Source organism: Opisthocomus hoazin, chromosome 4 (genome assembly GCF_030867145.1).
Source record: "Opisthocomus hoazin isolate bOpiHoa1 chromosome 4, bOpiHoa1.hap1, whole genome shotgun sequence".
Taxonomy (NCBI): domain Eukaryota; kingdom Metazoa; phylum Chordata; class Aves; order Opisthocomiformes; family Opisthocomidae; genus Opisthocomus; species Opisthocomus hoazin.
The window spans coordinates 45,964,786-45,985,897 of record NC_134417.1 but is presented as its reverse complement, the minus strand read 5'-3'; the positions used below and the strand labels follow the sequence as shown (position 1 = coordinate 45,985,897).

Below are 21,112 nucleotides of genomic sequence, written 5' to 3'. Positions count from 1 at the left end.
TAATGCTTACATGAAAAGTGAATTACAAGTAAGAAGCGCAGCCATTGTTACACGCTCCACCTATTCTTGATCTTTGCAGTCTTAATAAAAACGTTTGTGCAGCAGAAATTACAAAAATGGACAAAATCCTCATGATCCAAATTAATTCGTATTTAGGCACTGTGGGAATAGCAATGTTTTTCTGGCTTTCTGGCTCTGGAGTTACCAGCTTTACTCTTATAGTACAGGCACTACAAAACAGACAAACCTGTAGCTCAAGAGTGACAAGAGGAACTCTTTAGCTGAAAAACACAGAAGAAAAAATAGGAAAAAAACTTGGTACATCACCTAATATTATTACTGGGATTAAACACTGCAGTAAGCACTGTGTTCGATAGTATTTGTACGACAAATGCCTCGGTTATTTTGGAGAACAGCTTTTTACATTGACATTTTGACAGCCAGTTGTATCAACAATTATTCTGCACCCTTGAAACATATACATTCTTTCTTCTTTTCTACCTCTCTCAATTCCGTACCAGTTACACCGATTCAGAGTTCAAAGGGCAATTGGGAAAGCTGCTGGTAGGCTACTTCACTACCTAAGCCCTCAATTATCAAAGCATTTGGGCATCAGCTTACCAGAGATGCAACATGCCCTGCATTTTTATTAAATAACAAACATTTCCTTACCAGACTGCCTTTCCGCCGTGCTGCTTTTTGGCGTATTTTGAAGGACTTTTTCCTCAGTTGCTCAGCTTGTTCATACCTGAAAACAGTTATTTACAGTGTTATAAAGAATGTCAAATGTAGCATCATCAGGTATTCTGGAAAGCTTCTAAGTTACCTGAACATACAAATCTGAGGAGAATTTAAGAATCCTGAAGAAATCCACACTTTTTGTCAACGACAAAAACATCAAAAATGCTTAGAACCAGACAATGCTCCTCCTTTATGCCTAACTTTCTAGAAGTTTACTAGAAAACTAACAACAAAAGTTGGCCCCTACTGGGTGGCCTGCTACAAGAGTACAGAGAGGATGCTCACGGTTGCATTGGAAGTTACGAAACTGAACCAAAGAAACATTCTGCCTTCTAGAAGAAAATCTTTGCTGTTATTTTTGCACCACCTCCACATGAAAGACAAATACCAGTGTAGTTAAGCTTACTTGTTCTGCTTTTGGTATAAGGTCGCAAGTGCATCAAGTTCATGGGCTACCCGAGGATGTTCAGCTCCATAAGCATTTTCAGAAATTTCCAGTGCCTGTTTATACAACTGTTCAGCATTTCCAAACTTCTTCCACTGAACATAGACTCCTGCTAGCTGGTGGAGTGACTGTGCCACCCTTGGGTGGTCTGGATCCAGTGCAGTCTCTCGAATCTCCAGAGATCGCTGCAGAGGAGCTACAGCCTGTTAACAACGAAGTTCAGAATATGATGGCAACAGGCAGCATCCTGTATGCTACAATAATTTAATAACTGCAACAGAAAGCACACACTGAGTTCTGCTTAATTTGCCTCCTTGCTGTTACAACAATCTCTAAATGTACTTACCTGACCGAGAAGACCTAGGTCCTTAAGAAACCGTCCCAGGGTCTCATAAAGATCAGCCAGGCAGATCATACTTTCCTCTCCCTCACAGCTTTTTTCATATTCTTTCAGAGAGTCAAAATACTCAGCTGCCATAGAGCTCTTATCTTTCCCAACCAGCTGCCAGTAACTCAGCAGTTCTGCAAAATGTCCCCTGTTTTAACAAGGAAATAAGAAGCTCATCTTATCTCTGATACCCCTCTATTCAGACTGATGCTAGCTTAGAAGAAAAGAGCCATATGTGTGAATTTTGTCTTTATGTTACAGCATCTACAGAGACAATCCATGGAGACTAATGCTGTTCAACAGCAGTATTTAACCCTTTATCAGCCCCCAGCTGTAACAGAATAGAAAAAACTGATGATTTATATGACAACAGCATTTAGCATTTCAGCCTCTGCTATTTAAGTTCCTTTAATCTATATATGTCATTTTCTGATTTATATTGACAAAAAAATACTTTGAAACATTTACAACTGCCAAAGCAGTGGCTACCTTTGTACCTTTTGTAAAGGTTTTGGGATACAAAGAGATTCAAAAGACACTTGTGTAGCTTTTGCTTATCACCCTGCTGTTGGAAGAGCCATGGAAGTTCATCTGCACTTCTCCAAGTCACTCGGTCTTGACTATTGAAAGAAAAGCAAATAAAAGTTAAAACTCTCAGAGGCCTAATAGAACTTGCCAATTTGCTGTGAAAACTGGGCAAGCATACAATTGCCATACCTGAATGTCTACACAGATGGACTATTGTAAGACCTATGTACTCCATTTTGTTACATCTTCATTTTAATTTCACCTCAGAGGGTGCTGGAACCCCCAGGTACCCCACAGGAAGCTGCTCCTCCCTCCCACATGGGCTAACCTGCGCCTGCTAGCAGGACTGCAGCCCTGCAGCAGCCCACTGTCCCTTTGTGCCTCCTCTGCCTGGCCCACTGTGGCCCTCTTGGTTTTCCACTGCCTGACAGTGGATGCTTGGAGGAGCAGTAAGCAATAGCCCACAGCTGGGACATGCTAACTCAGGACGGTAAATGCAAATCAGTTTTCAAGTTGGATATGAACTTGTAGCTATTCACATGTTCTACTGAAACTCCATTTGCGTATGTGCTAACTGCTTGCTGAATGCAAGTGGTCGTCTACTTCAAGTTCCAAGCGGCCTCAAATTTCCTAGCATTTACTGGGAGTTAAAAGTCCACATGGGGTCAGTTACCACAAAACAAATGATAACTGTAAAGTGTAAATTCATGCTCTACCTTTTCACATGGTAACTGTTTTTATGCCCATTCCCCTCCATAGATCTCAGTCTGCCCCAAGACTAAAAAGCAACACACCAATAATAAACTGCTAAACCAACAACTAGGGTTTTGCAGAGTTATTCTGCCATAATAATTTACTAAACTGAGTCAAAGAAGCTACATGAAAAAAACAAAAATATCCACGAGGCACAAAGCCTGCAGTTTCGCACATCTTGAGAAATTCTGACCTACCTTAGCTGCATGGTGAAATACTCCACTAGTTTTTGTCTATAGGCAGAAATAACATTTTCACCTTCTTCCATATACTCTAGTCTCACCATTTCCCAAGCCTGAAAGAGATTATAATTGAAGGAGAATGCATTAAATTTGTTCATTAAGTGCTGATGATACACAGGGCACTATGCAACATTTCTTTATGAAACATGTCTCTTGTTGTAGAACTGAAAATCTTTCAATGACAAAGGCACTACAAACAGATTGTCTTATATTAGACCAAAGCTCTGGTTATTCAGATAATATTCCCCTCTCCTTCAATTCTGCTTGTTTTTTGTGGAACCAGTGGACACATGGAGTTAACTAACAGATCAGAAATTTCTGAAGGTATGAAATGCCAGGTTTTCAACTGCTGAACAGTACTGACCAATACTGGTATCACAGCTCTAGTAGTTTTTGAGATGATTCTAACATCAAACCAGATGTTAAGGTAAATGGATGAGCAAACACAAACATATCATGGCCTACCTAGCTAACAACAGAACTTCTCTAAAAGACAGCAGGGGCTTAGGGGGTGGAGTTTCACTTGCATGTGTTTAAAATAACAAAATTTACCTGGAGGTGCTGGAACTTCAGCAAACCACAGCCATATGTCAGCAAACACATTTTGTGCAGGCTGTGAACGAGCAAGGCTAACACTGCAGAAGACAGTTCAGGATAAAGTTCCATCAGCTCTGACTCACTCACACCATTGTGGCTGACACCAATGACACACAGTATCTACATAAAGCAGAAATATTATTTTACACAGTTAGCAGTATTTGCTGCAGAGTTTAGTTACACTGAAATTCCAAGAACAATACTGCGTATAACTTTGTACATCAAGGGAAAAAAAACCTGCCCACACAAGCCCTTTCCTTTTTGTGTCCTCAAACAACAGTCCTCAGTACTAATGGATTAATATTCTAATAGATAAAGCACCAAATGGGACACTCTAGGACAAACAAATGGCTCCTTAGACTTTCCTCTAAAACACTGGGGGAAAATAACTCCATTACCATAAGGAGCTTCCATCTAAGTAAAATATGCTGAAGGTCTTATGCTGCAAGCACCAAAGAACTTCTAGAAATTATTGAGTATCATGTCCTAACCAAAAAAATGTTCCATACAACAGGGAAATTCTGCAAAGGTAGGAAAAGGAATCAGAATCTAATAAGTGGTGCCCTGTATTCACGAGATACCATGTTTTGATTACATTTACTGCGCTCAATGTAGTTAATCATTGGATCAGGGTAGCAATCACCAAGGAAGTGCTAATTCTATAACACATCACAGTGGAAAAGTTCTGATTTGTTTTGCAAGATGATGACTTAGTTGAAATTTAAAACAAAGCAGTCATATGTTCTATAGTTATGCAATAGGTAAATAAAATTGTTCCTTCTATAGTAATAATACAGTAATCTCTGCATCATACATAGAAACCAACATAAATGTATATTTACTTTTAACTGAAGAAAAACACTCTTTACAGGAAAGAATGTACATTACCTGCACAAACAGGGACGCATTCTCTGCTTACCTCTCTCAAAAGACCTTTCTCTTTATCACTCTGCAATGATTCTTGAATTGATCTCAGAACAAGCCTGTACAGCGACACTGTGTCTTGACATTGGAAACACTGTTGAAGGGTTTCATCAATATTTCCTGTATTTCCAACACTGAGCACAAGATCAAAAAGGGCATGGTTTAGCATATTAAATTTGGCTGAGTAAGATGAATTGAAACTACTGAAAAGCTGTATCTCAAAAGTGCTCTGAATTCCTGCTGGGTTTAAAAGGTGCACAGCACCTGGCAAAATTAAACACAGAAGAGGTGAATTCCTGAAGCCACTTTCTGTCATCTTGTCCAATTTTTCTAAATAACTGCAACACTTTTATTAAAAAAAAAAAAAGTATGTTGCAGTGTTCTCTCCTCCAGCAGGAGTACAGAATAAGAACATCAGGTTGGATCAAGATAAAACCACATGCAGCTGTTTCATGTAATCCATTTACAAAGGATGTTTTCAGGAGCAATTAAGCATTCCAGGACATAAAACAGAAACAAAAAATAATGAAAATCAGTCACCCAGAGTAAATTATCAATCAGTGTATCATCTTCTGGGAGTCTCTAAATTAAAAATGCATCTTTCTCAACAAGATGAAGATTGGGTTACCAATAAGGCAATGCACTTATTAAGTATTCTCTTGCACAAGAGGAAATATTCATTTTCTCCACAGCAGAAATTATAGGGCAAAGTACCATATGCAGGATGTTAAACTGAATGGTTGTTGAACTTCCTTTTAGCCTTAAAAATCTATGAGGCAAACTATCTGGTACATCAGTAAATACAACAGACCTGAATTGAACTATTTAACAAAACAATGCCAACATTCTCCAAATACCTTTAAAAAGCATTGAAGCAACTGACATACCTAGAAAGAGAATAACAGAAAAATAAAATAAAAACAGAAGAGCTGAAACAGACAGATAAAACTATGTGGATTCACTTAGCATCAAAATGGAAACTGCACACTCTCTGACTTTTCTTCTCATTGCGTTCGCAGTCAGTGAAGGGGGAAAACTTGTATGCTGCTCCACTGTTTCTTCTTAACGAGATTCATTCTATGTTAAATGAATGTATTTCAAAATTCTAACAAACCTACTTGAAGTTTTCTAATCTAGTGATGAGCATAATAATTTCAAGATCATCTGAACTTACCAAGCAATCGTTTTGCCCAAGAGAGTGACATACAAAGCATTGCAAGTTGTGGCGGAACGACAGTGTCTCTCAAGCTTCTTCTCCTACAACATTTTACACAACATCTGTGAGCCAAGATGAAATTAACCATAGCAATGAAATGTTCACTGTTTGACAAGAAAGTAAAAGTTCTAGATAAGCTTCTATATGTAACATCTGAAGTCTATGACATGACTATTAGTGCATAAAATACTGCATGTTTTTCTGGCTATAGGAGCATACAAGTGAAAGTTTCCTTTTGAGTTTACGATGAAAAGAGTTAGGATCTAACCATTACATCTCTCAAGATGAGGATTACCTTACATAATCGGTTTCCACGGCAAAAAGGTAAAAAACATTTTTCCCCATTCTGCCAATCACTGTTACAGTATTATGCAATACTAAACTTTCTATTATTCTAAAATAAAATAACATGTTTACAGCAATATATGCAACTGCACTGTTTTTGTGTTAATAATTTATGCTGTTCCATCTCTGTTTCAGTTCTATGAACCATGGGGTAAAAACACTCAAATTGCATGCTACCTTGAGCAGCAGTATTGAGTTAGCTAAATATAATACTTTCTTTTGGCAGCTGGGCTTATTCCATCTTTCCATGTTTTCATTAAAAGTTATAGTTCAGTAAGGTACTTTAGAAGAACTGCAACAGACATACCTGCTCTTTGGTCAATTTAACATTTGCAGAGTTACATTCCGCACTAATGAGAGATTTAACATCTTTGGAATTCAGTGGATCAAGATGAAGAGTGGGCCACAATCTTTGGTAAGAGAGAACAAAGTCATATTCAGACCTTGTTAAATAGCACACAAAAGGAAAAAAAACACATAAAAGTTCCAGAGCTTTTTAAAGATTTATATCAAAGCAGTAAGTGAAGCTATTCCCTGCTACTGAGAAATTCTAGTCCTCACAAGTCAAATGTCCACTTTTAGCCTTCTCCTGGATATACAGTCATGGTATCATGGTTCTTAATGTGCATCTGACTGCACTTAATACCCTCCTTCATATAGTCATGTGCATAGATCCATCACAGTAAAACAAAAATCTGGTCTCCCAACAGCTAAAACCTGTCCTCACTGAAGTTACAATAGAGAAGATTTCTTTGTCCTCAGTGGTTGCAAAACCTTATCCTATCAAATCTGCAGGTCTTGACAAATCTGGCTGTCTGCTATTCAATGAGTAACTGTAATTCTTACCCAGGATACTTTGAAACATCTCAGCAATGTAACATACCTCCAAGCCTGTGGACATGTTTCTACATTCACTGATACAATCACTCTCACATTCACTGGCAGGGGATCTATCAGCCATTTCATATGCTTCTCAGCTTGCTTAAAAACAAATTTTGGTTACTTAATACAAAGGTTGTTCAAAACAATGCCAGAAGCTGATACATTTCATTAACTGCACAGCTTAGTGAAAGGAGCCTTAAATTCTCCACTGTCCTTAAAAAATGTTCATGATCTGGTTCCTGAAACAGTACTAAATGATCCATTGATATGTATCAGCATGACTGTACATTAAATAAAGCAGAGAGAATGCTATTGAAATGTTCACCTTAAAGAACAGGCAATAGGCTATTCACATGCCCAATAAGTCATCTCACAGCTTTGAATCTTTGGATAAATAATGGAACTGGACTGCTCAAAAACTAAGGTGTTAAGACAAATTTAGAAGAAAAAAAACCCACAACAAAAAATTTATTTATAAAAATTGAAAGACTATTTTAACTCGTCTGCACTTTTTGCAAAACAATTTTCTATATGGGCTCTTTAGAGGAAAGCAAACATTAATATTTCTGTTACATAGATATTGCTGAGCCTATTACAACAGTCAAGGTTTCCTTCAGCCTGACAAATGGCAAGTATTATGAAAACATACCTGTATTTGGTCAATAGAATCAATAATTATAATAATGCTGCCTTGATGACGTGCAGAAAGTTTTTCCAGCCAGCGGGGAAACTCTTCCAGAAGTTTAGCTGGATCCAAAGTCAGAGGTGACACTAACCAAGAGTGCTGCATAAGCTGTAGAATTATAAACATATATGATAAATTCTACCTTAAAAATCAGCTAGGATGGTTGAAAGAAGTCCTATAGACACAAGACGACAAAAAAAGAAAACCAATACATGATTTGGGGGCAATTTTTCTAGTCAAGTTCACACAGAATTCTTTCTTCCTGGTATATGCAGAAAGCTGGCATATGCATTACAAAGAATATTTATTGAACTCATTGTGTAAATTCAAGAGAGATAACCTGAGTTTACACAACGGGCAAGGAATTTCAAGACTTAAAGGGCTTAAAGGTTGTACACAGGCAGACTTCTAAACTACATGAGAAAATTGCACAGACAGCACAATTGATTTCATTTTTCTAAAGGTTTTAGTTCTGTGAGGTCCTTAGTGCCACCCTGTGAAGTAAAAAGCAAGCTCAGACCCTGGCACAAAAATACTCCTCACTTCTTCTCCACATATCTAACACACAATTAAAAAATAAATTAACATAGGAGAGAGACTAGTCTAGGAACAATATGGTGCTAAATGGTGAATACAGCCTCAGGTGTCTAAACACATGCACAGAAGAGGTACTACCTGCCTATCTCATTGGCCAGACAGCAGGAAATTTGGGGAGAAGCTTTACTGGTTTTATAAGCCATCAATACAGGTCATTGGAAGCATAACTGCTAATGCCAATCTATTATGAATATCCCAGAGATGCTATTTAATTGATCTGCATTCAGTGTACAGGATCAGATCCCCTCCATGCTATAATGTCTTACATTTGTATTACTCTTCACTGATGTAGAAAAAAATGTAGAAAATTTTATCTTCTGACATACACACACACTGGCATTTTCTCAAGATTCATGCAATGCAGGGTACATGTAACACTACAGCATACCTTTAAAGTCAGGCGTTTAATTATTAGTGCAGATTCTGAACTAGTAGACATGGGCCTCCCAACAAAGTGATAAAGAATTAAAGTGTTTGGTGAATGCTTCTGTTGCAATTGAATCCTAACGAAAGAAGTAAAAAAAAAATAAAGAGAGAACTTAAGAGACTATAACTTCGCAAATGTATCTCAAATTAACACTATCAGTTTTGACAAAGGAGAAACAAGTATCTAAGCTACAGGTGTTCCATGTTTATCCTACAAAATAGGGCAGATATTTCCTGAGCTGTAATTGAGCTTTTTATGTCAGATTCCATTTCTGCTCTCCCCAGTACTGACAGCCATTAACAAGCACCCTTCCTTGCACTGGACAGTCATGTCACTAAGCTTTTAAGAAGTAATGGCACTGTCAATTTATTTTTATGTCAGCAAGTTTTGTCGTAGCCTACAAGTGACCATAAAATGTATTTCTATGATAAATTCTTAGCTCTGATCTTTCCTTTGTTTCAATTAAAAAGACTCCAAAGGACCCCTCTTGTGTATCAGAGAAGGGCAACATTATTGAGCTACTGAAACCATTTACTAATGCTGTGCAAAGACAGATCTGTAGGGTGGTGCAGCTGGAGTCAGGGAAATGTTAAAGGCAATCCAGATGGAATTAGCTACTCAATTATTACAAATCTTTTCAGGATGCTTCAATAACTTCAGTGCTTTGTAAATGTTTACCTCTAATTAAACTGATACGATATTTAAATTGTAATGGAAACCTTTTTTCTTAAATTTCATTCACATACACCCAAACAAAAATTAGTTTAAACTACCATTTTGACAGAAGGAGAGATTTCCCAGAGCCTGGTCCTCCTGATACAAGCAGAGGTGGAATCGGTGCTGGTGCTGCTACTAGGTCATTTAGACGTTCAAAATACTATAAAAAAGAAACAATCTTTACAAATATTCCACTGTTTAAGGGAGAAATATAGTGCGTGGTATTGTAAACCATCTAGATACAAAATACATGTACAGATCTACTAAGGTAAGAGATTAACTACTGAAACGCAATATAATCCAAATGGAAATAAATTTTGTAATGGAACACTTAAACCACAGAATTTAGTATCCCTTTTAAAGAAAGTGTAAAATACATCAACTTTTTTTCAAAACTCTATTTAAAATGGAATTTTCAGTGCTAATAAATTGGGTTAGTGTTACTACAGTAAAGCAATTAGGTAATATGTTTGTTCAGGCTTCCTCACCCTCCCCGTTTCCCCCAACTATTCCACTGCATTGGATAGGGTTGCCTGAACAAAGCCTTCAAAGTTGGCATCTGCCATGAATGACATTTTAAGGCACTAAGCACACAAAAGAAAGGCTTTCTTCACCATGTGAAAACAACCTTTCTTTTTATCTTTTTTCTTTCACTAATGAAAAGCCACTCTTCATCCACCTGGGAGAAATGTTTTGTCTGTAAAAGAGGTGGAGGCACATTAAGATACACATAGGTATTTTTTCTATTGATATTCTATTATTTTACTGTTCTAGAATGTAGTAAAGATGGCACAATCCTCCAAATTATTGCCAATACATAAGTAGTGAAGTAAAAGAATAAATTGTGCTAGTAAAATAGGCGTACTAACAATTTAAATACAATATGACAGAAACTGCATGCTTATGTTACATCATACCAGCGAGGAATGTTGTCCAAACAAGCTGTTGCTTCACTTTCCATGACCACTTTAATTTTTTTTTCCTACATTCATTATACATTCCCTACATATAACTGTTCCTGATACCGCCAATTTGAAATGTTTTAAAAATTTTATTTCAAGTGACAAGTACTGAGCTATTCAGCAGTTCTCTACTTTTCAGGTTCCTATGTTGTTCTCACATATGTACAGCTGCATGATGAGATGAAATCTTTTCATTAGTCATCTCCAAAAGAGCGAACTTCAGGTGTCAGGAGCTTGGATTTCCTCAGAAAAAAACCCTAAACCAAATCAAACATTCCGAGCCTTTTCTATTCATGACCAAAGTCTACGAGGACACCCTACTTCCAGCACACCATTAGAACAGGAACAACAACTGCTTCCTCATCAATGTCACTGAACAATACACAAACTGGCACCTCTCCCAGAAAATACATATGCCACCTATATAAGACATATGGTTTCTTCTAGCCTAAGCAGTAATAGCCTCAAGGATGCTCTCAGACACAGCTTCTTCTGTGGAAGTACGTCTTGCCTAACAAGAGATGGAAATGAGTGATGACTTTCTCTTCATCCACATACCTTTTGAATCTACTTACTTTCTCAAATCCCAGCTCACATGTTGAATTAGAAGCCTGCTGAAAAGCTTCCATCTGTTCTTGTTCATCATGTGCATCCCACAATACATCACCAAAATCTTCTTCAGGAGCAGTGGACTCTTCCTTATTACCCAAATCCTTGCCTTCTAGTTCTGTCATTTCACACCCCAATACATCCTAAGTAAAAAGAAAATTACATGGAGAAAACTGCAACTGTAATTCTTACCAGTGCAGGCATATTTGGTATTAGTCTCAATTTCACTGTATATGAGTGCAGCTCTACTAACATCCATATGCTCATTTCCTTTTAGGGTAGCAAAGGAAATAAATAAAGGAGCAATTAGATGAAACCAAGTTAAGTCTGAATGCACAGGTCTCAAGACATAGGTTTTAGTCTTCTCATAGTGGAATCAACTCACCACAAGGAAGGAAAAGGAGAGAATGGACTATGCAATCTTTCCTTATCCTACAATATGGAAAAAGAGAAATCAAAAGAGAATTTAGGCCACAAATAGATTCCTCTCCCCTCATATTTCTGCTTCTGTCCATAAAAGCACAGCTCAGTTTTGGGTTTTCTTTTCCACTTGCAGATTTCTTTGCTTGCCAGACATTAATGATAAAACACAAAAAGACCCATTGAATTACATCTAAGAAGCATATAGTAATCACACTGACATCATTTAAGATCATAAATCAGAGTGATGCCTGAGCAAGCAGGTTTCAAAGGATCCCTGAAAGCCAGAGGGAAAGGTTTTCTGCAGGAACAGAAAAAGCTGAAATGCATCAAGTACTTCACCTGCTTAATTATCTTTTCCACACAATTATAGATTTCATACGCTCCTTCCTCCACACCTCCAGTATGATCAATCATCTGAAAAAGTAAATGGCAAAGCAACTCTGAACCGCGTCGGGAACAGTATTTAGGACTTCCAACAAAAACATTCTGAACACATTGAAATTCCAGTCTTGCATTCCTTAGGTAGAACTCACTTTGCCTAAGCTTTTAAAAGTTGGACATTTAGTTTCAGCTGTTCTCAACAGCTCTCGCTGCAGACAGAAATAAATGGTAAGTGATCTATTTTCAGATAGGAGGAATCTCTCTGGAGGTACATTTCTTTCTTTTCAGTGGCTTCACAGGCACCTTAGATAAAGAACTTTGCCACTTAAACAGCTAAGCACAGGTGAGAAATCCTATCCTTATAGCACAGAGATTTTTTTTCCAGTGAAAATGCAGTGGCTTTTTTCTCCCCTACTAATGAAAATTTCATCACATTCATAAATTTCAGCTTCATCAACCTGCGCATATAATGAGCATCCAGAGCAATGAGTGTAAAGCAATTTGTCCTAAAATCTGGGACTACTAGCACTCAACGCTGTTTATAGCAGGAAATAAACCTTTTAAAATTCAGGTCCTTGAAATGCCATACCTTCGCTTTGTTCATGTAAGAAATTTGCTCGATTAACTGTTGCACTGAGACTGAACTGACTCTGCCATCCTCCTTTCTGTGGTAAATTAGCCGGGGTTTTTCTTCTGAATTTCTCAAGAAGGCTTCTTCACAGTCCTCCAACAAACAACTAGATTGGAAATCAGCATTCTTGTGCTATATTACACTGCTGTAGTAAACAGTTCAATCAACATAAGCTCCGAAGATGGGTTTCACTGCAAAATCTAATTCAAAAGTCATATCTATTTACAACAAAGGGCAAGCAAATATTTCACTAGAGAATTTAAGATAAACTCTGAAGTAAGGACAAATTAAGAGAGAAACTTATGCTACTTGTACCAAAAACATTAAAACCATTTATTAATGTTTATGATTATTGCTTTGTAAATTAAAAGTTGATTTTCCTGTCATACCAATATGCAGGTGAAAGGTAATTGCCTTGCATGGAAAGAACATGGATTCACACATGATTAATAAGCATCACATATACACTCTGCCATCACTTATTTCAAGGCTCTGTTCAATTCCTTGACCTTTTTAGGAAAAGTCCTTTAGTATTTGTCAGATGTAGGATGGTCTTTTAATTTATAGTAGTTGAAAAGGAGAATTACACACCTCCAAACTCAAAAGCACTTTGTATTTGTATATGTGAATAATATCCATGGGTATCAATCCCAGCAGTCTACTGCTTGTCCCACAGAAGGAACCATACAGCTTGGGGTTGCTGACAATAGCAGACAGGATGTCTCAAATATTATGTTCTTTATATGAGCACTACAATTTTCACCACAGTTTTTCTAAGAGAAACTCTCTAAATGAATACTGTTGGCCAGAACAGTCATTTGTGGGTTTTTTTTTCTTGCATATTTTATTCTTAAACACTTGTGATCCACAAACAAAAAACTGGATTATGTGGCAACAGCATTCCCTTGGAGTGCCATCATACCCTCTTTCTAAAAGCATAAATGTATGGCAGCTCTAGTCCGATTCCTCTATGAAAACAAATCAACACCTTCTGTGGCACCTGGCTGTTCCCTGAAGCACTCCACTGTTGCAAATCTTAGCTACAGGTGTCTTAAACCAGTCCTTAATTCTCTGCGGATAGATATTTTATTTACAGAAACAGGAGGTCTAGTTAATACAAGAGCTCTAATAATACAACAGCATTTGAAATCCCTGGAGTTCAAAATCTACCCCTAACATGAAACTTCATGCATACCAGTATTTTCAGATTTTTGCATTCATACAGACATTTTGGAATGACAACTCTGTGATCCTTAATTTCATCTCTTCTAATCCCTTTTTCTCTCTTCTTCAGCAAAGTCCACCCCTCCATCCCTCAAACACCAAAACCGAACTCCGCCCAAAACTCCCAAATGCATAACAGACCCAGTCCTAACACAATTATAGAAGTATCGCTAGTTTGGTGTTTTTCATTTAGTAAGTTATGTTTCTTCTTCTAGAATGTTAGGAAACTACTCACTGAACAAACAGAACACCCTGCATCACCATTTGTCGTAAAACATCATGACTTCAGTAAATTCAGCTGTAGAAAGCTAGCGTAAGGCACCACACAGGAGAGCCACAAGATCAGTCCAAAAAAGAGCCAGAGACAGAAAATAATACGTGACAGAATAAAATCAAAATACTACAGACTGGTGTAAGGCTAGGTAAGGAAATGAAAACCACTTGAGAATATTTACACCAGCCACCTTGAATTTCTAAGACTCCAGCAATATGCACAACAGAGAACTCCTCTTGGGAAGTAAAACATTTCTGCATTATGAAGACATCTTTCCTACTGTATTCTAAGAGAATCTGTAGCTACAAGAAAAAGGAAATGATACAAAGCTGATATACTCTCTTAACTGTCTGCACTAGCAAACCTAAAGTTTGAAGGAGTATCACTTACAAGATACTAGCTTAGGAAATGTACTGAGCAAAGCATCACATACATTTTAATAAACTATGCACTCTGCATAAATTACCAGTTTCCATTTGCTTTACCAGTCTGGAAAACACTTACCTTGGCAAAGTTAAATGCAGAAGCAAAATGACTAATGAACTTTTTTCAATTTCCCATTTTCTTACATCCTTAAGAAGCCTTTCATTTCCTGCTGGAAAATTAACAACTTGAAAGAAGTACCCCATTGTTTCACAGATTCTTTGAAGTTTTGGTGAGTAGCTCTGAAAGCAAATTTGAATAACGGTGCTTTATTACTAAATCTGCACTAAGGACTTACTAGATAAATCTCAGTTTCTTTTCACTATGCAGCTTCTTTCCTTGAAGTCACTGACAATACTTTCACTGACTTAACTGAAATCAGGCTACTCCTACTACAGCTTTCAAGAAATATTAGGCAAATTTCTGAGTAAGTCTTATAGTGGAAACAAAACAGCATATAAGTTAACATAAGTTTGTGAGGTACTCACTCCAACAAAGATGTCAACTTCTGGTTGAGTCTCATCAGTACTAATAATAAAACATCTTACTGTGTTACTCCACAAAGAGTGGGAAAACAGAGGAGTAACCTGTAATAAACTGGCAACAGCAGCATCCCAATCATCTGCCAATGAGAAGAAACCAAAATGAAGTCTCGAGATCTTCACATCCAATTACACTGCATAACAGATACACCATCATCTCTTGATATCATGAATACTACATCTTATTTAAAATATTAGTAACATTTTTACTTGATTATTTTTATTTTAAAAATTTAATTTAGAGAACATATATCATCTGATAATATCATATAATTTGATAAAGTGGCAAAATAACAGTGTTAGATATATTCATATTATCATTTCCTTCAAATAGGATTGATTAAATATATCCACAAAATCAAGCTGATAGTTGTAAAATAAGTAAAAATATGCAGGAATAATAAAATCACTCATAATCAAACATTATTTTTTTCCTCTAGATCGATACATATTTCAGTTAGACCAGATGAATAAACGACAGCAAAACACTGTGAGAGCTTCCTCTTCTTGAGATAAAGTTCACTGCTTTCTGTAGTACCTACCGTATGTCAGTTCCCTATAGAAGCAATTTTAGAGCTTTCTGTAGTACTGTATGTCAATTCCCTATAGAAGCAATTTTAAAATTTTCTTAGGTTCTTCGTTTTGTAGCTGGTCACTCTTTCAAGATAGGAATAGGTTGTCCTTTCAGTACCACATGGGATGATGAAAGGCTTAGCGTATGAAGGTGGAACCATCTCAGAGCAGACCCTCCCCTCCCCCTCTGCAGGCACAGACTTCTGAATCAGAGCCTGAAGGGCTGAAGAAAAAAGGGACAAACTGCCAGCAAAGTCAACTATCTGCAGACGGGGTTCCAGGGCCAAGGCAACAGTGAGGGAAACAAGAGCACCAGAAGACAATATACAACAGGCCATCTGGGAAACAAAGTTCAAAAGCAACAAATAAGGACAAGAAAATATCTAACACTGATTCACATAACAATGCCTGCATCCTGGTCTTGCAATCAGATTTCCACAAATGGCCCCTCATGCAGAATCAAAACCCATGCAAATACAATGCAAAAAACCAGGGATACAGTTTATTCTAACACAAATGTAACGTTCATACTCAGGAAATAGAGAATTTGAATACAAATGGAAAAAAAGAATGCCGGCAGATATTAAAAGAAAGATCACTATCCTCCTTAGTCAACATAAGCATGGTATTTGGTTTACTCACAAGGAAGCAAATGGTATTTGGTTTACTCACAAGGAAGCACCATTCACTACTGTTTGCTAAAATCACTGCTGCACATACCATAGTCACCAAATATACTAAACATAATTTAACACATACAGCTACAGTTCCTTTTATATTTACAAAGAAGAATTCCAAACAACCCTTTAGTCAAGTTACCCAAGAATGGACAGAAAAGGAGCTAAAAACAGAATTACTTAAGAATGGATAGAAAAATGACAGACGCCTATAATTCCAGCAAAACAAACCATTACTTACCCCTGTTTATATTTGCAAATGGTCCCTCAACATCTATGGAACTATGAGCAAATTCAGGCCCTCTGAAAGACTGCTGAAGTTGCATCATACTACCCATGGATGGCTCACTTCCCAAAGCTCCACCATTCCAGTATTCAGATTGCGCCCCAGTAGCTAAGAATTGGAAAACAAAGAAAACCCTCCTCATTGTCACTAAACAAGGCAAATTATCAGTCTTAAATACTCCAGCTGAAACCTTCCGCCACATGCCACTGATCATAATTTTTTCTCCTTTAGCAGATTTGCTCACACCTCTGTGTGCTGTAGTTCTAAATGGGCGCTTGTCCAAAGTCAATGAGCCATGCTGCTCTGCTAAAGGATGAGCTTATTTGCTAATATTTGTTGTTATATAGATTGCTCACATCTGTTGGGTTCAAATGCTGTCTTGCATTACAAATCAGGAAAACAGTTCACAGTATTGCTGCAGTCATTTGTGCATACCACAAAATTGACAACTTTTGTTCAGGAATGTTCCAGCACTGAAAAAGCATGAAGGGGCTGTAGGTCAGGATTCAAATATATTCTCTGCGCTGTGTGAAAGAGCATTCACAGTATCTCTTCATAATATGCTTGGATTACTCTTCTGCCAATCAATATGCAACATACAAGACACTAAATAAATCTTCCATGGAGAAAAACAGGAGATTGAAAAGGACTTAGAAAAGTTAAGTAAGGAAGTATGAATTCAAAAATTAATTTAACACAAAAGACGACAGAAAAATATATAAAAAAGAATAATACTATTTGTACCACTAAAGTTCATCAAATGTATAATTACTATGCAAAAAGCCAATCACTGCATTCTGAAACCTTTCTACTTTTACAGATTGCATACTTACACTCCTGCCAAGATGTGACTGTTGATACATCTCAATAAGCAAAACAAAGGTTAAGCAACAGCACTTGCATGCAGTTTTTCCTCAGTAACCCTTTACAGTGCAAAAAGTAATGGTGGCCATCCTTAATAGTGTTAAGGTGCTTCCAGTCTGCTACAATTATTGCTCTATTTCTAATCAGATACAAAGTCAGAGGACTGATCTCATACCTATCTGAACGCTTCCCATGTTATCAAATACCACTTACAGCATATACAAGGTTTTGCCTTCTATGCCATTATGTTAGCCAAGGCTCCCCTTTCAAAAAATTCTTCAATAAAATGACTCTTTTGGTCAGTTCATATTTGTTAAATATCTAACCCTGCTATTCTAAAAAGTACAGCAGCCGAGACTGGCATACTTCGTCATCCATAGACAGTAAGTCTAAGATTCCCTCTAGTTTCAGGTGTGCTTTGTGGATCCTTGGCAACACGATCTCTCAGATCTAGAATCAGAAAACTCAGAAAAGACTATAAAATCCAGAACTGTTCATGGAACAATTTTTTCAAAATGTTCAAGCCAGTGTGTCTAGACAGTGCTCTATTTTCTTCATCTGTTCATTCATAAGACCAGAAACGTGGGGTTCCCACAATCCAAGCCAAGTTTGTAAAGTCAGCTGCTTTTACCCTTTAAACTACTTCATGTTGCTTTTCACCTGGATTAATAAATTTTTTTTCAAAAGAACATAAATACTTTCTTGTGCATTACTATTCAGAGACTTGAGTCACGTTCCAACACAAAATGCTGGTGATGAAATTCTCACCCGTAACATCTGTACAATTATCGTCAGAATCAGACTCTTCGGGATCAAACACTTGGATTCCCTGGGCCTGCAGTCTCTGAAGTTTTGCTTCTAGCTCTCGTTTAGCCCTCAGTAAGTCCTGAATCTCATTTTCTTTAGTTTCTCTAAAAATCTACGAGCAGGAAAGAAAAAAAAAAAAACAAACAAACAAACCATAAATCTTTTAAAATTCAACATCAGTTCCTGAATTCATGTTATCTGCTTTCAACTGGAAAAATAAATTTCTAGTATTCATTTAGCAGGCAATGGCATTAAAATGTGAACAAGAAGCCATCAGAAGCCTCAAAATGAGCAGGAAAACATAGTTTAAAATTTTATTTTTTAAAAAATTTTACCATTTTAAGCCTTAGCATACTGTTCTGAAAGTTAGAAGTCTGCATTAGTATGGGAAGTTTATTAAAAATGGCAAGTAACTTTCTCCACCTTTTAAAGTTTACTGTCTTTTAAAATCACCACATGTAATAATTTCTTTCAAAGATTCCCTTTTATTCTTCCATGTATTTATATTTACGTGCAATCTTGTATTTACTTTTTGTTGTTGCAGAAATTTAGATTTCCTAAGATAGTAAGCAATCAAGCATCTCCAGCTTTCCTATTTGTAAAATATTACCATCATATGGGGAATAGAACACGAGCTTAGTCTCATTTTCTTAAAAAAGGTCAAACCCAATCTTCCTTTTACATATCTGCCAAACATTAACATGTGTTACAAGAATCAAGAATCTTGAAAACAGTGCAAAATCAGGACCTATTGCCCTGTTTTGGGTAGTAGAAGTATCATCATCTGCAGCAAGGGAAAAGCAGAAGCATCAGCTTAGTCTTTCAAGTCATCCCTCCAGAAAGTGCAAAGGCTTTTGTCTTTCACTGGCTATCCTATTTTAACACCCAAAACAGATGCACTAATACACATTTTTCTTTAATGCAAGCTAGAAGCGTTAAACATTGCAATGCTATATATAAGGTTTATTCAGAAATACTGGAATTCTGTGTTTATACATTCCTTCAGCATGTGTCAGTTTGCAGCTCATGCTTTCTTGTCACTATCAAATATGAATATATTCCTGTGATCAAATAATGCAGGAATTTAGTTTAAAATGCCTCACCACATATTCTCCTTTTAATATTTAAAAGTTATTTTCTATTTTTTCCTCAGTTTCACAGAGTTTTGGTAGGATTATCTTAAAGGAAATAGGTAGCTACAGCTATGATACTCCATTTTTTTTTTAAGAAGAGGTCCTTATTAAAGCTATTGGAGAAGAGCTCACTGGGGGAATGTGACCAAGTGACATCTATCTTCTTTTTGGTCATTTTCCCAGGAATACAAAAGTCAAGCCATACCTTGAATTGCCTTTTGACCTTGTCTCGATCATGTTCAAAAGTAGCAGCTCTCTCCATGGCTTGGTATTTAGCTTCTAATGCACTTTCTTTCTCTCTCAGTATTTTCTGGTAAGTTTTCTGAAGTGCCTGGAAAAAATTAACACACCATTTTTCTGAGGGACAGTGATCGCTGATAAAAGGTTTTACATTACTTTTCAGGTGTTGACTACAGCAACGCTACCCCAGCACCCTCCATCTCTCCTCACTCGAGGGAAGGGCCGCGCCCCGTGCGCTCCCCGTCCCCCGAGGCACACCTTGACTGCACCCCGATGGCTCACCAGGGCGCGCACCATTTCCCCCGCACCCTGCCTTCCTCGGGAGGGAAAAGCCACCGCACCCACCACCTCGCCGCCACAGCTTTACTGGGAAGTGGGACGAGACCTTCGCAGCCCCACTTCGCCGCTCGGTCCCCTCGTTGGAGAGGGCAGCGGGAGCTACCTGCAGCTCGGCGCGCAGCCGCTTGTTCTCCCTGTCCAGCTTGGCCTCCTTCTTCACCATGGAGGCCACCTCGTTGTTCTTGCTGACGCGGAAGATCTCGTACTCCTTCTTCAGGCGCTCGTACTCGGCCACGCACTCCAGCTCCTGCACCGAGGCCGTCGACTTGAAGCTGGCCCCGATGAGGCCGCCGGGCCGCGAGGCCCCAACCCGCCGCAGGGAGCCGCGCAGCAGCCGGGCCTTGGGCTTCACCTCCACCGGGATCTCGCAGGCCTCGCCGCCGCCGTACGTGTCCTCGATCACCTCCCCGACCCCGCCCGCCGGGCTCACCAGCGACGACGCCGTCCCCATGGCCGGAGGACGCCGCAGCCGCCCCCACTGTCGGGTGAGGCTTTAGCACCGAGCGGAGGAGCCGGTGACGCCGGCGCGCCCGGACAGCGGGGACGTGCCTGAGGCAGAGCCTTCCCGGAGGCGGCAGCTCCCCGCCTCGCCCCGGCCGGCGCCCCTCACCGCTCCCCCGGCCCGGCCGAGCGGCAGGGCCCCCCGAGCCCGCGGGCCATGGTCCGCTCCCGGCGGCGGCCGGACGAAGAAGGGAGGGCGGGAGGAAGCCTCCCCGCGGGCCGCCTCCCTCCCTCTCCCCCTCCCGCCCCGTCCCACGGCGGCTCCGTCCCGGGGAGCGCTGCTGGAGCGGCCCGGGAGGGGGAGCACAAGCCGCCCCTGAACGCTGGCGCCGCGGCGGCCACCGGGGGGGCGGCTGGTGGAAGCCGAAGGGCGGGAATCTGGTCCTGTGAGGAAAAGTGGCGGGTTTTAAGGTTTTTGCTTTTAAAAATAGGAGCTAAGCCGAAGGCACGCCAGACCCTCCCATTCTCACTGGCACCATCTCAGCGTGCGCCTGGGAAGCCTCAGCCCCGCCGGGCCCTGCCGCCTTGGCTGGGCAGCGTCGGCAAAATAAATGTCCATTTTCTCCTCAGAGAGTGGGGCCCGGTAGGGCCCTGAAGCCTGCCTAAGCCCGCAAGCTGCGCCATGCACTGCGCTGCTCTACGTGTTTATAATGCCCGGTTCTCCTCGGCCAAATGGGCACACAAGTTGTGCCACAAGCTTTTGTGTGGTGGAGACCTTGTGGGGGAGTTATCTCTT

At 39.1% G+C, this 21,112-nt stretch overlaps 1 protein-coding gene across 1 annotated transcript in view; it reads right to left on the bottom strand.

Annotated features, from left to right (window-relative positions):
• The window catches only part of NPHP3 (nephrocystin 3), a 29,266-nt gene extending 8,751 nt beyond the window's left edge, over nt 1–20,515 (bottom strand). The window contains exons 1-22 of the mRNA XM_075418875.1: nt 19,979–20,515; nt 19,502–19,627; nt 18,125–18,275; nt 16,448–16,600; nt 14,903–15,036; nt 14,496–14,656; nt 12,452–12,599; nt 11,821–11,895; nt 11,025–11,201; nt 9,544–9,647; nt 8,732–8,846; nt 7,711–7,854; nt 7,063–7,160; nt 6,487–6,589; nt 5,793–5,875; nt 4,614–4,752; nt 3,650–3,814; nt 3,053–3,150; nt 2,072–2,194; nt 1,533–1,722; nt 1,148–1,389; nt 673–748 (exon numbers count right to left, since the gene is read on the bottom strand). Of these exons, the coding sequence (XP_075274990.1) occupies nt 673–748; nt 1,148–1,389; nt 1,533–1,722; nt 2,072–2,194; nt 3,053–3,150; nt 3,650–3,814; nt 4,614–4,752; nt 5,793–5,875; nt 6,487–6,589; nt 7,063–7,160; nt 7,711–7,854; nt 8,732–8,846; nt 9,544–9,647; nt 11,025–11,201; nt 11,821–11,895; nt 12,452–12,599; nt 14,496–14,656; nt 14,903–15,036; nt 16,448–16,600; nt 18,125–18,275; nt 19,502–19,627; nt 19,979–20,326 (3,153 nt within the window). The 5' untranslated portion in view covers nt 20,327–20,515. The remainder of the gene's footprint in view (nt 1–672; nt 749–1,147; nt 1,390–1,532; nt 1,723–2,071; nt 2,195–3,052; nt 3,151–3,649; nt 3,815–4,613; nt 4,753–5,792; nt 5,876–6,486; nt 6,590–7,062; nt 7,161–7,710; nt 7,855–8,731; nt 8,847–9,543; nt 9,648–11,024; nt 11,202–11,820; nt 11,896–12,451; nt 12,600–14,495; nt 14,657–14,902; nt 15,037–16,447; nt 16,601–18,124; nt 18,276–19,501; nt 19,628–19,978) is intronic.
• Between the last annotated feature and the right edge of the window lie 597 nt (nt 20,516–21,112).